The following is a 13903-nucleotide window of genomic DNA, read 5'->3' as shown; positions in this document are numbered from 1 at the left end:
ACTGAAAAGGGTTTAGGTATAAAGTATAAATACAGAATATATATTCCCCAGGTCCCCTGTACGTGTTGGTGGAGTACGCTTCCAAAGGGAACCTGAGGGAGTACCTGAGAGCCCGTCGGCCCCCGGGGACGGACTACTCCTTCGACACCTGTAAGATCCCTGACGAGCAGCTCACCTTTAAAGACCTGGTGTCCTGTGCCTACCAGGTGGCGCGTGGCATGGAGTACCTGGCCTCACAGAAGGTTGGTGGCATACTGGACAAAGTAGGGTTGCAAAAATCTTTACTTTCCAAAAATTCTCAGGGTTTCTAGAAATCCTGGGTGGAGTTTCTGGATTCCCTGTGATTCCGGGATTGTTCCAACTGGGATTTCTGGAAAACCTTGGCATTTTTGGAAAGCTACCGGAATTTTGCAGCCCTGGTTAGGATTATATATGGTCTATATGCTACAATATGGTATAATACAGTCCAGTGTATTTAGCCAGACTTATTGTTCCTCTTCCTCAGTGTATCCATAGAGATCTGGCAGCCAGGAACGTCCTGGTAACCGAGGAGAACGTGATGAAGATTGCAGACTTCGGTCTGGCCAGAGATGTGCACAACATAGACTACTACAAGAAGACTACTAATGTGAGTAATAACATACCACACCCCCCCCCAGCAGACAGTGATTGGAGAGGTGTGGCATATCTGTTATGAGTAAAACAGTGATTGGTGGGAGGTGTGGGGGGAGGTGTGGCATATCTGTTATGGGTAAAACAGTGATTGGGGGTGTGGGGGAGGTGTGGTAAAACAGTGATTGGTGGGGGTGTGGGGGAGGTGTGGCATATCTGTTATGGGTAAAACAGTGATTGGTGGGTGGTGTGGGGGAGGTGTGGCATATCTGTTATGGGTAAAACAGTGATTGGTGGGGGGTGGGGGAGGTGTGGCATATCTGTTATGGGTAAAACAGTGATTGGGGGGTATACAATATATGTTATGGGTAAGACAGTGATTGGGGGGATCTGTTATGGGTAAAACAGTGATTGGGGGTGTGGGGGAGGTGTGGTATATCTGTTATGGGTAAACCAGTGATTGGTGGGGGTGGGGTATATCTGGTATGGGTAAGACAGTGATTGGTGGGGGTATATATGTTATGGGTAAGACAGTGATTGGTGGGGGGTGGGGTATATCTGTTATGGGTAAGACAGTGATTGGTGGGGATATATCTGTTATGGGTAAGACAGTGATTGGTGGGGGTGGGGTATATCTATTGTGGATAAGACAGTGATTGGTGGGGGTGGGGTATATCTGTTATGGGTAAGACAGTGATTGGTGGGGGGTGGGGTATATCAGTTATGGGTAAGACAGTGATTGGTGGGGGTGGGGTATATCTGTTATGGGTAAGATGGTGATTGGTGGGGGTGGGGTATATCTGTTATGGGTAAGACAGTGATTGGTGGGGTTGGGGTATATCTGTTATGGGTAAGAAAGTGATTGGTGGGGGGTGGGGTATATCTGTTATGGGTAAGACAGTGATTGGTGGGGGTGGGTATATCTGTTATGGGTAAGACAGTGATTGGTGGGGGTGGGGTATATCTGTTATGGGTGTTTTGATCCGTTGTGCTGAGACAGCTGTTCTGTTGTCTGTGTGTTGTTGCAGGGTCGTCTACCCGTGAAATGGATGGCTCCAGAGGCTCTGTTCGACCGCGTCTACACGCACCAGAGCGATGTGTAAGTTGACACAGCCACACAGCATGCCTCCGGTCTGCCCATGTAGAGAGATATGCAGGACAGAAGGAATGTGTTGTAATATCATGACTTTGTGAATTAGCCTCAATTACCATCAAAACCACATTGATATATCTCAGTCCTGTTGTCTCAGTCCTGTTGTCTCAGTCCTGTTGTCTCAGTCCTGTTGTCTCAGTCCTGTTGTCCCAGTCCTGTTGTCTCAGTCCTGCTGTATCAGTCCTGCTGTATCAGTCCTGCTGTATCAGTCCTGTTGTATCAGTCCTGTTGTATCAGTCCTGTTGTATCAGTCATGTTGTCTCAGTCCTGCTGTATCAGTCCTGTTGTCTCAGTCCTGTTGTCTCAGTCCTGTTGTCTCAGTCCTGTTGTATCAGTCCTGTTGTCTCAGTCCTGCTGTATCAGTCCTGCTGTATCAGTCCTGTTGTATCAGTCCTGTTGTATCAGTCCTGTTGTATCAGTCATGTTGTCTCAGTCCTGCTGTATCAGTCCTGTTGTCTCAGTCCTGTTGTCTCAGTCCTGTTGTCTCAGTCCTGTTGTATCAGTCCTGTTGTATCAGTCCTGCTGTATCAGTCCTGCTGTATCAGTCCTGCTGTATCAGTCCTGTTGTATCAGTCCTGTCTCAGTCCTGTTAACGAGACTATATACAGGGGGTACCGGTACAGAGTCAATGTGGAGGCTATAGACAGGGGGCACCGGTACAGAGTCAATGTGGAGGCTATATACAGGGGGTACCGGTACAGAGTCAATGTGGAGGCTATATACAGGGTGTTACGGTACAGAGTCAATGTGGAGGCTATATACAGGGTGTTACGGTACAGAGTCAATGTGGAGGCTATATACAGGGTGTTACGGTACAGAGTCAATGTGGAGGCTATATACAGTGTGTTACGGTACAGAGTCAATGTGGAGGCTATATACAGGGTGTTACGGTACAGAGTCAATGTGGAGGCTATATACAGTGTGTTACGGTACAGAGTCAATGTGGAGGCTATATACAGGGGGAACCGGTAACGAGTCAGTGTTGAGGCTATATACAGGGGCGTACGGTACAGAGTCAATGTGGAGGCTATATACAGGGTGTTACGGTACAGAGTCAATGTGGAGGCTATATACAGGGGGTACCAGTACAGAGTCAATGTGGAGGCTATATACAGGGGGCACCGGTACAGAGTCAATGTGGAGACTATATACAGGGGGTACCGTTACAGAGTCAATGTGGAGGCTATATACAGGGGTACCGGTACAGATTCAATGTGGAGGCTATATACAGGGGGTACCGGTACAGAGTCAATGTAGAGGCTATTTACAGGGTGTTATGGTACAGAGTCAATGTGGAGGCTATATACAGGGTGTTACGGTACAGAGTCAATGTGGAGGCTATATACAGGGTGTTACGGTACAGAGTCAATGTGGAGGCTATATACAGTGTGTTACGGTACAGAGTCAATGTGGAGGCTATATACAGGGTGTTACGGTACAGAGTCAATGTGGAGGCTATATACAGTGTGTTACGGTACAGAGTCAATGTGGAGGCTATATACAGGGGGAACCGGTAACGAGTCAGTGTTGAGGCTATATACAGGGGCGTACGGTACAGAGTCAATGTGGAGGCTATATACAGGGTGTTACGGTACAGAGTCAATGTGGAGGCTATATACAGGGGTACCAGTACAGAGTCAATGTGGAGGCTATATACAGGGGGCACCGGTACAGAGTCAATGTGGAGACTATATACAGGGGGTACCGTTACAGAGTCAATGTGGAGGCTATATACAGGGGGTACCGGTACAGATTCAATGTGGAGGCTATATACAGGGGGTACCGGTACAGAGTCAATGTAGAGGCTATTTACAGGGTGTTATGGTACAGAGTCAATGTGGAGGCTATATACAGGGTGTTACGGTACAGAGTCAATGTGGAGGCTATATACAGGGTGTTACGGTACAGAGTCAATGTGGAGGCTATATACAGGGTGTTATGGTACAGAGTCAATGTGGAGGCTATATACAGTGTGTTACGGTACAGAGTCAATGTGGAGGCTATATACAGGGTGATACGTTACAGAGTCAATGTGGAGGCTATATACAGGGAGTACCGGTACAGAGTCAATGTGGAGGCTATATACAGGGGGAACCGGTAACGAGTCAGTGTGGAGGCTATATACAGGGGGGTATGGTACAGAGTCAATGTGGAGGCTATATACAGGGTGTTACGGTACAGAGTCAATGTGGAGGCTATATACAGGGGGTACCAGTACAGAGTCAATGTGGCGGCTATATACAGGGGTACCGGTACCGAGTCAGTGTGCGGGGATACAGGTTAGTTGAGGTCATTTGTACATGGAGGTAGGGGTGAAGTGACAATGCATAGATAAACAGTGAGTAGTAGCAGTGTACAAAACAATTGGAAGGGATGGGGGGGTGCCATTAGATTAATTGTTCAGCAGTGTTATGGCTTGGGGGTAGAAGCTGTTAAGGAGCCTTTTGGTCCTAGACTTGGCGCTCCGTTACAGCATGCCGTGCGGTAGCAGAGAAAACAGTCTTTGACTTGGGTGACTGAATCTATGACGATTTTATGGGCTTTTCCCTGACACCGCCGAGCAGTTGATGTACTGGGCTGTGCACACTACCCTCTGTAGCGCCTTACGGTCAGATGCCGAGCAGTTGATGTACTGGGCTGTGCACACTACCCTCTGTAGCGCCTTACGGTCAGATGCCGAGCAGTTGATGTACTGGGCTGTGCACACTACCCTCTGTAGCGCCTTACGGTCAGATGCCGAGCAGTTGATGTACTGGGCTGTGCACACTACCCTCTGTAGCGCCTTACGGTCAGATGCCGAGCAGTTGATGTACTGGGCTGTGCACACTACCCTCTGTAGCGCCTTACGGTCAGATGCCGAGCAGTTGATGCAACCGGTCAGGATGTTCTCGACGGTGCTGCCGTAGAACCTTTTGAGGATCTGGGGACCCATGTCAAATCAAATCAAATTTATTTATATAGCCCTTCGTACATCAGCTGATATCTCAAAGTGCTGTACAGAAACCCAGCCTAAAACCCCAAACAGCAAGCAATGCAGGTGTAGAAGCACGGTGGCTAGGAAAAACTCCCTAGAAAGGCCAAAACCTAGGAAGAAACCTAGAGAGGAACCAGGCTATGTGGGGTGGCCAGTCCTCTTCTGGCTGTGCCGGGTGGAGATTATAACAGAACATGGCCAAGATGTTCAAATGTTCATAAATGACCATCATGGTCGTATAATAATAAGGCAGAACAGTTGAAACTGGAGCAGCAGCACGGTCAGATGGACTGGGGACAGCAAGGAGTCATCATGTCAGGTAGTCCTGGGGCATGGTCCTAGGGCTCAGGTCCTCCGAGAGAGAGAAAAAAGGAGAGAATTAGAGAGAGCATATGTGGGGTGGCCAGTCCTCTTCTGGCTGTGCCGGATGGAGATTATAACAGAACATGGCCAAGATGTTCAAATGTTCATAAATGATCAGCATGTTCGAATGATAAGAAGGACCGTCAAGTCTTTTCAGTCTCCTGAGGGGGAAAAGATTTTGTCGTGGCCTCTTCACGATTGTTTTGGTTTGTTTAGACGATGATAGTTCGTCCACTACAGCCCTGTCGATGTCAATGGGGGCCCGCCTTTTCCTGTAGCACACGATCAGCTCCTATGTCTTGCTCACATTGAGGGAGAGGTTGTTGTCCTGGCACCACACTGACAGTTCTCTGACCTCCTCCCTATAGGCTGCCTCATTGTTGTCGGTGATCAGGCCTACCACTGTTGTGTCGTCAGCAAACTTAATGATGGTGTTGGAGTCATGTTTGGCCACGCAGTCGTGGGTGAACAGGAAGTACAGGAGGGGTCTAAGTACACACCCCTGAGGGGCACCAATGTTGAGGATCAGCGTGGCAGATGTGTTGTTGCTTAGCCTTATCACAAGGGGGCGGCCCGTCAGGAAGTCCAGGATTCAGTTGCAGAGGGAGGTGTTTAGTCCCAGTGTCCTTAGCATAGCGATGAGCTTTGTGGGACCTATGGTGTTGAACGCTGAGCTTTAGTCAATGAATAGCATTCTCACGTAGGTGTTCCTTTAGTCCAGGTGGGAAAGGGCAATGTGGTGTGCAATATAAATTGCATCATCTGTGGATCTGTTGGGGCAGTATGCGAATTGGAGTGGGTCTTGGGTTTCCGGCATGATGGTGTTGATGTGAGCCATGACCAGCCTTTTGAAAGCCTTCATTTAGGCAGGTTACCTTCACTTTCTTGGGCACAGGGACTATGGTGGTCTGTTTGAAACATGAAGGTATTACAGTAGTGAAGACACTTGCCAGTTGGTCCACAAATGCTTTGAGTACACTTCCTGGTAATCCGCATGGCCCCATGCGGCTTTGTGAATGTTGTCCTGTTTAAAGGTCTTGCTCACATCGGCTATGGAGAGCGTCATCACACAGTCGTCCGGAACAGCTGGTGCGCTCATGCATGCTTCGGTGTTGCTTGCCTCAAAGCAAGCATAAAATACATTTAGCTTGTCTAGTAGGCTGAGGTGGTAAACTCCTCAATGCCATTGGATGAATCCCGGAACATATTCAAGTCTGTGCTAGCAAAAATGTCTAACGTAGCATCCGTGTCATCTGACCACTTCCGTATTGAGTGAGTCACTGGTACTTCGTGCCACAGGAAAGGAAGACCCAGAGTTACCTCTGCTGCAAAGGATAAGGTCATTAGAGTTAACTGCACCTCAGATTGCAGCCCAAATAAATGCTTCACAGAGTTCAAGTAACAGACACATCTCAACATCAACTATTCAGAGGAGACTTTGTGAATCAGGCCTTAGTGGTCAAATTGCTACAAAGACTAAAGGACACCATGAATAAGAAGAGACTTGCTTGGGCTAAGAAACACGAGCAAGGGACCGGTGGAAATCTGTCCAAATTTGAGTTTTTTTTGTTCCAACACTATCTTTTTGAGACGTAGGTGAACAGATCAGTACGACCAAGAATATGTTTTTCGCGACGCGGATCCTGTGTTCTGCCTTACAAACAGGACAACGGAGTGGATTCCAGCAGCGACCCAAAAAAATGACTCAGAAAAAGAGGGAAACGAGGCGGTCTTGTGGTCAGACTCCGGAGACGGGCACACCGTGCACCACTCCCAAGCATTCTTCTTGCAAATGTCCAGTCTCTTGACAACAAGGTTGATGAAATCCGAGCAAGGGTAGCATTCCAGAGGGACATCAGAGACTGTAACGTTCTTTGCTTCACGGAAACATGGCTCACTGGAGAGACGCTATCCGAGGCGGTGCAGTCAACGGGTTTCTCCACGCATCGCGCCGACAGAAACAAACATCTTTCTGGTAAGAAGAGGGGCGGGGGCGTATGCCTTATGGCTAACGTGACATGGTGTGATGAAAGAAACATACAGTAACTCAAATCCTTCTGTTCACCTGATTTAGAATTCCTCACAATCAAATGTAGACCGCATTATCTACCAAGAGAATTCTCTTCGATTATAATCACAGCCGTATATATCCCCCCAAGCAGACACATCGATGGCTCTGAACAAACTTTATTTAACTCTCTGCAAACTGGAAACGATTTATCCGGAGGCTGCATTCATTGTAGCTGGGGATTTTAACAAGGCTAATCTGAAAACAAGACTCCCTAAATTTTATCAGCATATCGATTGCGCAACCAGGGGTGGAAAGACCTTGGATCATTGTTACTCTAACTTCCGCGACGCATATAAGGCCCTGCCCCGCCCCCTTTCGGAAAAGCTGACCACGACTCCATTTTGTTGATCCCTGCCTACAGACAGAAACTAAAACAAGAGGCTCCCACGCTGAGGTCTGTCCAACGCTGGTCCGACCAAGCTGACTCCACACTCCAAGACTGCTTCCATCACGTGGACTGGGACATGTTTCGTATTGCGTCAGATAACAATATTGACGAATACGCTGATTCGGTGTGCGAGTTCATTAGAACGTGCGTTGAAGATGTCGTTCCCATAGCAACGATTAAAACATTCCCTAACCAGAAACCGTGGATTGATGGCAGCATTCGTGTGAAACTGAAAGCGCGAACCACTGCTTTTAATCAGGGCAAGGTGTCTGGTAACATGACCGAATACAAACAGTGTAGCTATTCCCTCCGCAAGGCTATCAAACAAGCTAAGCGTCAGTACAGAGACAAAGTAGAATCTCAATTCAACGGCTCAGACACAAGAGGCATGTGGCAGGGTCTACAGTCAATCACGGACTACAGGAAGAAATCCAGCCCAGTCACGGACCAGGATGTCTTGCTCCCAGGCAGACTAAATAACTTTGAGGACAATACAGTGCCACTGACACGGCCTGCAATGAAAACATGCGGTCTCTCCTTCACTGCAGCCGAGGTGAGTAAGACATTTAAACGTGTTAACCCTCGCAAGGCTGCAGGCCCAGACGGCATCCCCAGCCGCGCCCTCAGAGCATGCGCAGACCAGCTGGCCGGTGTGTTTACGGACATATTCAATCAATCCCTATACCAGTCTGCTGTTCCCACATGCTTCAAGAGGGCCACCATTGTTCCTGTTCCCAAGAAAGCTAAGGTAACTGAGCTAAACGACTACCGCCCGTAGCACTCACATCCGTCATCATGAAGTGCTTTGAGAGACTAGTCAAGGACCATATCACCTCCACCCTACCTGACACCCTAGACCCACTCCAATTTGCTTACCGCCCAAATAGGTCCACAGACGATGCAATCTCAACCACACTGCACACTGCCCTAACCCATCTGGACAAGAGGAATACCTATGTGAGAATGCTGTTCATCGACTACAGCTCGGCATTCAACACCATAGCACCCTCCAAGCTCGTCATCAAGCTCGAGACCCTGGGTCTCGACCCCGCCCTGTGCAACTGGGTACTGGACTTCCTGACGGGCCGCCCCCAGGTGGTGAGGGTAGGCAACAACATCTACTCCCCGCTGATCCTCAACACTGGGGCCCCACAAGGGTGCGTTCTGAGCCCTCTCCTGTACTCCCTGTTCACCCACGACTGCGTGGCCACGCACGCCTCCAACTCAATCATCAAGTTTGCGGACGACACAACAGTGGTAGGCTTGATTACCAAGAACGACGAGACGGCCTACAGGGAGGAGGTGAGGGCCCTCGGAGTGTGGTGTCAGGAAAATAACCTCACACTCAACGTCAACAAAACTAAGGAGATGATTGTGGACTTCAGGAAACAGCAGAGGGAACACCCCCCTATCCACATCGATGGAACAGTAGTGGAGAGGGTAGCAAGTTTGAAGTTCCTCGGCATACACATCACAGACAAACTGAATTGGTCCACTCACACAGACAGCATCGTGAAGAAGGCGCAGCAGCGCCTCTTCAACCTCAGGAGGCTGAAGAAATTCGGCTTGTCACCAAAAGCACTCACAAACTTCTACAGATGCACAATCGAGAGCATCCTGGCGGTCTGTATCACCGCCTGGTACGGCAACTGCTCCGCCCTCAACCGTAAGGCTCTCCAGAGGGTAGTGAGGTCTGCACAACGCATCACCGGGGGCAAACTACCTGCCCTCCAGGACACCTACACCACCCGATGTTACAGGAAGGCCATAAAGATCATCAAGGACATCAACCACCCGAGCCACTGCCTGTTCACCCCGCTATCATCCAGAAGGCGAGGTCAGTACAGGTGCATCAAAGCTGGGACCGAGAGACTGAAAAACAGCTTCTATCTCAAGGCCATCAGACTGTTAAACAGCCACCACTAACATTGAGTGGCTGCTGCCAACACACTGACACTGACACTGACTCTACTCCAGCCACTTTAATCATGGGAATTGATGGGAAATGATGTAAATATATCACTAGCCACTTTAAACAATGCTACCTTATATAATGTTACTTACCCTACATTATTCATCTCATATGCATACATACACACTGTACTCTATATCATCGACTGCATCCTTTTGTAATACATGTATCACTAGCCACTTTAACAATGCCACTTAGTTTATATACTCATCTCATATGTATATACTGTACTCGATATCATCTACTGTATCTTGCCTATGCTGCTCTGTACCATCACTCATTCATATATCCTTATGTACATATTCTTTATCCCCTTACACTGTGTATAAGACAGTAGTTTTGGAATTGTTAGTTAGATTACTTGTTGGTTATTACTGCATTGTCGGAACTAGATGCACAAGCATTTCGCTACACTCGCATTAACATCTGCTAACCATGTGTATGTGACAAATAAAATTTGATTTGATTTGATTTGAGATGATCTCTGCATGTGTGGTTCCCACCGTGAAGCATGGAGGAGGTGGTGTGATGGTGCTTTGCTGGTGACACTGTCAGTGATTTATTTAAAATTCAAGGTACACTTAACCAGCATGGCTACCACATCATTCTGCAGCAATACGCCATCCTGTCTGGTTTGCGCTTAGTGGGACTATCATTTGTTTTTCAACAGGACAATAACCCAGCACACCTCCAGGCTGTGTAAGGGCTATTTGACCAAGAAGGAGAGTGATGGAGTGCTGCATCAGATGACCTGGCCTCCTCAATCACCCTACCTCAACCCAATTGAGATGGTTTGGGATGAGTTTGACCACAGAGTGAAGGAAAAGAAGTGATCAGCATATGTGGGAACTCCTTCCAGATTGTTGGAAAACCAGGTGAAGCTGGTTGAGAGAGTGTGCAAAGCTGTCATCAAGGCAAAGGATGGCTACTTTGAAGAATCTCAAATATAAAATATATTTTGATCTGTTTAGCACTTCTTTGGTTATTACAAGATTCCAAATGTGTTATTTCATAGTTTTAATGTTTTCACTATTATTCTACAATGTAAAAAATAGTAAAAATAAAGAAAAACCCTGGAATGAATCGGTGTTTCCAAACGTTTGACTGGTACTGTACATATAAAGTGACTACTGTTCAATAACTCTATGTACACAGGGCAGCAGTCTCTAAGGTTCAGGGTAGAGTACAGGGTGGTAGCCAGCTAGTAACAGTCTCTAAGGTTCAGGGTAGAGTACAGGGTGGTAGCCAGCTAGTAACAGTCTCTAAGGTTCAGGGTAGAGTACAGGGTGGTAGCCAGCTAGTAACAGTCTCTAAGGTTCAGGGTAGGGTACTGGGTGGTAGCCGGCTAGTAACAGTCTCTAAGGTTCAGGGTAGAGTACAGGCTGGTAGCCAGCTAGTAACAGTCGCTAAGGTTCAGGGTAGAGTACAGGGTGGTAGCCGGCTAGTAACAGTCTCTAAGGTTCAGGGTAGAGTACTGGGTGGTAGCCGGCTAGTAACAGTCTCTACGGTTCAGGGTAGAGTACAGGGTTGTAGCCGGCTAGTAACAGTCTCTAAGGTTCAGGGTAGAGTACAGGGTGGTAGCCGGCTAGTAACAGTCTCTACGGTTCAGGGTAGAGTACAGGGTGGTAGCCGGCTAGTAACAGTCTCTACGGTTCAGGGTAGAGTACAGGGTTGTAGCCGGCTAGTAACAGTCTCTACGGTTCAGGGTAGAGTACAGGGTTGTAGCCGGCTAGTAACAGTCTCTACGGTTCAGGGTAGAGTACAGGGTGGTAGCCGGCTAGTAACAGTCTCTACGGTTCAGGGTAGAGTACAGGGTTGTAGCCGGCTAGTAACAGTCTCTACGGTTCAGGGTAGAGTACTGGGTGGTAGCCGGCTAGTAACAGTCTCTATGGTTCAGGGTAGAGTACAGGGTGGTAGCCGGCTAGTAACAGTGATTAAGGTTCAGGGTAGAGTACAGGGTGGTACCCGGCTAGTAGAAGTGACTAAGGTTCAGGGCAGGGTACTGGGTGGTAGCCGGCTAGTAACAGTCTCTATGGTTCAGGGTAGAGTACAGGGTGGTAGCCGGCTAGTAACAGTCCCTAAGGTGCAGGGTAGAGTACAGGGTGGTAGCCGGCTAGTAACAGTGACTAAGGTTCAGGGTAGAGTACAGGGTGGTAGCCGGCTAGTAACAGTGACTAAGGTTCAGGGCAGGGTACATGGTGATAGCAGGCTAGTAACAGTGACTAAGGTTCAGGGCAGGGTACTGGGTGGTAGCCGGCTAGTAACATTGACTAAGGGCAAGGGCAGGGTACTGTGCGGTAGCCGGCTAGTAACAGTGACTAAGGTTCAGGGTAGAGTACAGGGTGGTAGCCGGCTAGTAACAGTGAGTAAGGTTCAGGGTAGAGTACAGGGTGGTAGCCGGCTAGTAACAGTCCCTAAGGTGCAGGGTAGAGTACAGGGTGGTAGCCGGCTAGTAACAGTCTCTAAGGTGCAGGGTAGAGTACAGGGTGGTAGCCGGCTAGTAACAGTCTCTAAGGTGCAGGGTAGAGTACAGGGTGGTAGCCGGCTAGTAACAGTGACTAAGGTTCAGGGTAGAGTACAGTGTGGTTGCCGGCTAGTAACAGTGACTAAGGTTCAGGGCAGGGTACTGGGCGGTAGCCGGGTAGTAACAGTGACTAAGGTTCAGAGCAGGGTATTGGGCGGTAGATGGCTAGTAACAGTGACTAAGGTTCAGGACAGGGTACTGACCAGAGGCCAGCTGGTGGTGACTGTTTAACAGTCTGATGTCCTGGAGATGGAAGCCAAGGAACTTTAAACTTTTGACCCCTCCACTGCAGCCTTGTTGATGTGGATGGGGGCGTGCTTTCTCTGTTGTCTACTGTAGTCCACGTTCAGCTCCTTCATTTTGTTGACATTGAGAGAGAGGTTATTTTCCTGGCACCACTCTGCCAGGTCTCTCACCTCCTCCCTGTAGGCCGTCTCATCGTTGTTGGTAATCAAGCCTACCACTGTTGTGTTGTCAGCAAACTTGAAGATTGAGTTGGAGACTTGCATGTCCACATACTTAAATCAAATCAAATGTTATTTGTCACATGCTTGGTTAACAACAGGTGTAGACTAACAGTGAAATGCTTACTTACTTTTCCAACAATGCAGAGTTAAAGATAACAAAATGAATACAAATGAAATAGTGACATAGTGAATAATGAATCAAAATAAAGAGTCAAAATAACATGGCTATATACAAGGTTTACAGGAGCGGGCTGTTTGAGTAGATCAGTGTGGAGGAGGTGTTGTTGCCTACCTTCCCCATCTGAGGTTGGCCCATCAGGAAGTCTAGGACCCAGTTGCACAGAGATGTGTTCAGAGCCAGGACCCTGAGGTTACTGATGCACTTGGAGGGCACTCTGTTGTTGTCAATGAGCTGTAGTCAATGGAACAGCATTCTCACGTAGGTGTTCCTCTTCTCCAGGAGGGATAGGGCGGCGTGGAATGCCATGGCGTCGTCCATGGATCTGTTGGAGCGGTATGCAAATTGTAGTGGGTCTAGGGCTTCTGGGTAAGGTGGAGGTGATCCTTAACTAGCCTCTCAAAGTGCTGCTAGTCATTCAGTTCAGGCACCTTATCTTCTTCTTCCTTTTAGGTTCTACATAGTAACTTTTTTTTCTAAAAGTGTAGACTTGGAAACAATGTGTCCCTGTAGGTCTGGGTTATAGTATTAGCCCTGTATACAGTAGTAGGTCTGGGTTATAGTATTAGCCCTGTATACAGTAGTAGGTCTGGGTTATAGTATTAGCCCTGTATACAGTAGTAGGTCTGGGTTATAGTATTAGCCCTGTATACAGTAGTAGGTCTGGGTTACAGTATTAGCCCTGTATACAGTAGTAGGTCTGGGTTATAGTATTAGCCCTGTATACAGTAGTAGGTCTGGGTTACAGTATTAGCCCTGTATACAGTAGTAGGTCTGGGTTATAGTATTAGCCCTGTATACAGTAGTAGGTCTGGGTTACAGTACTAGCCCTGTATACAGTAGTAGGTCTGGGTTATAGTATTACCCCTGTATACAGTAGTAGGTCTGGGTTATAGTATTAGCCCTGTATACAGTAGTAGGTCTGGGTTACAGTACTAGCCCTGTATACAGTAGTAGGTCTGGGTTATAGTATTAGCCCTGTATACAGTAGTAGGTCTGGGTTATAGTATTACCCCTGTATACAGTAGTAGGTCTGGGTTACAGTATTAGCCCTGTATACAGTAGTAGGTCTGGGTTACAGTACTAGCCCTGTATACAGTAGTAGGTCTGGGTTATAGTATTAGCCCTGTATACAGTAGTAGGTCTGGGTTATAGTATTAGCCCTGTATACAGTAGTAGGTCTGGGTTACAGTATTACCCC

General features: G+C 47.9%; 1 protein-coding gene across 6 annotated transcripts in view; it reads left to right on the top strand.

The window, feature by feature from the left end:
- The window catches only part of fgfr3 (fibroblast growth factor receptor 3), a 276573-nt gene that overhangs the window by 249422 nt on the left and 13248 nt on the right, over positions 1–13903 (top strand). For all 6 annotated transcript variants that reach the window (XM_042325043.1, XM_042325042.1, XM_042325041.1 and 3 more), the window contains 3 exons: positions 52–242; positions 506–628; positions 1641–1711. In XM_042325043.1, coding sequence (XP_042180977.1) covers positions 52–242; positions 506–628; positions 1641–1711 — 385 coding nt within the window. The remainder of the gene's footprint in view (positions 1–51; positions 243–505; positions 629–1640; positions 1712–13903) is intronic.

The sequence above is a fragment of the Oncorhynchus tshawytscha genome, linkage group LG08 (genome assembly GCF_018296145.1).
Source record: "Oncorhynchus tshawytscha isolate Ot180627B linkage group LG08, Otsh_v2.0, whole genome shotgun sequence".
NCBI classification, from domain to species: Eukaryota; Metazoa; Chordata; class Actinopteri; order Salmoniformes; family Salmonidae; genus Oncorhynchus; species Oncorhynchus tshawytscha.
This window is presented reverse-complemented; position numbering and strand designations above follow the sequence as displayed.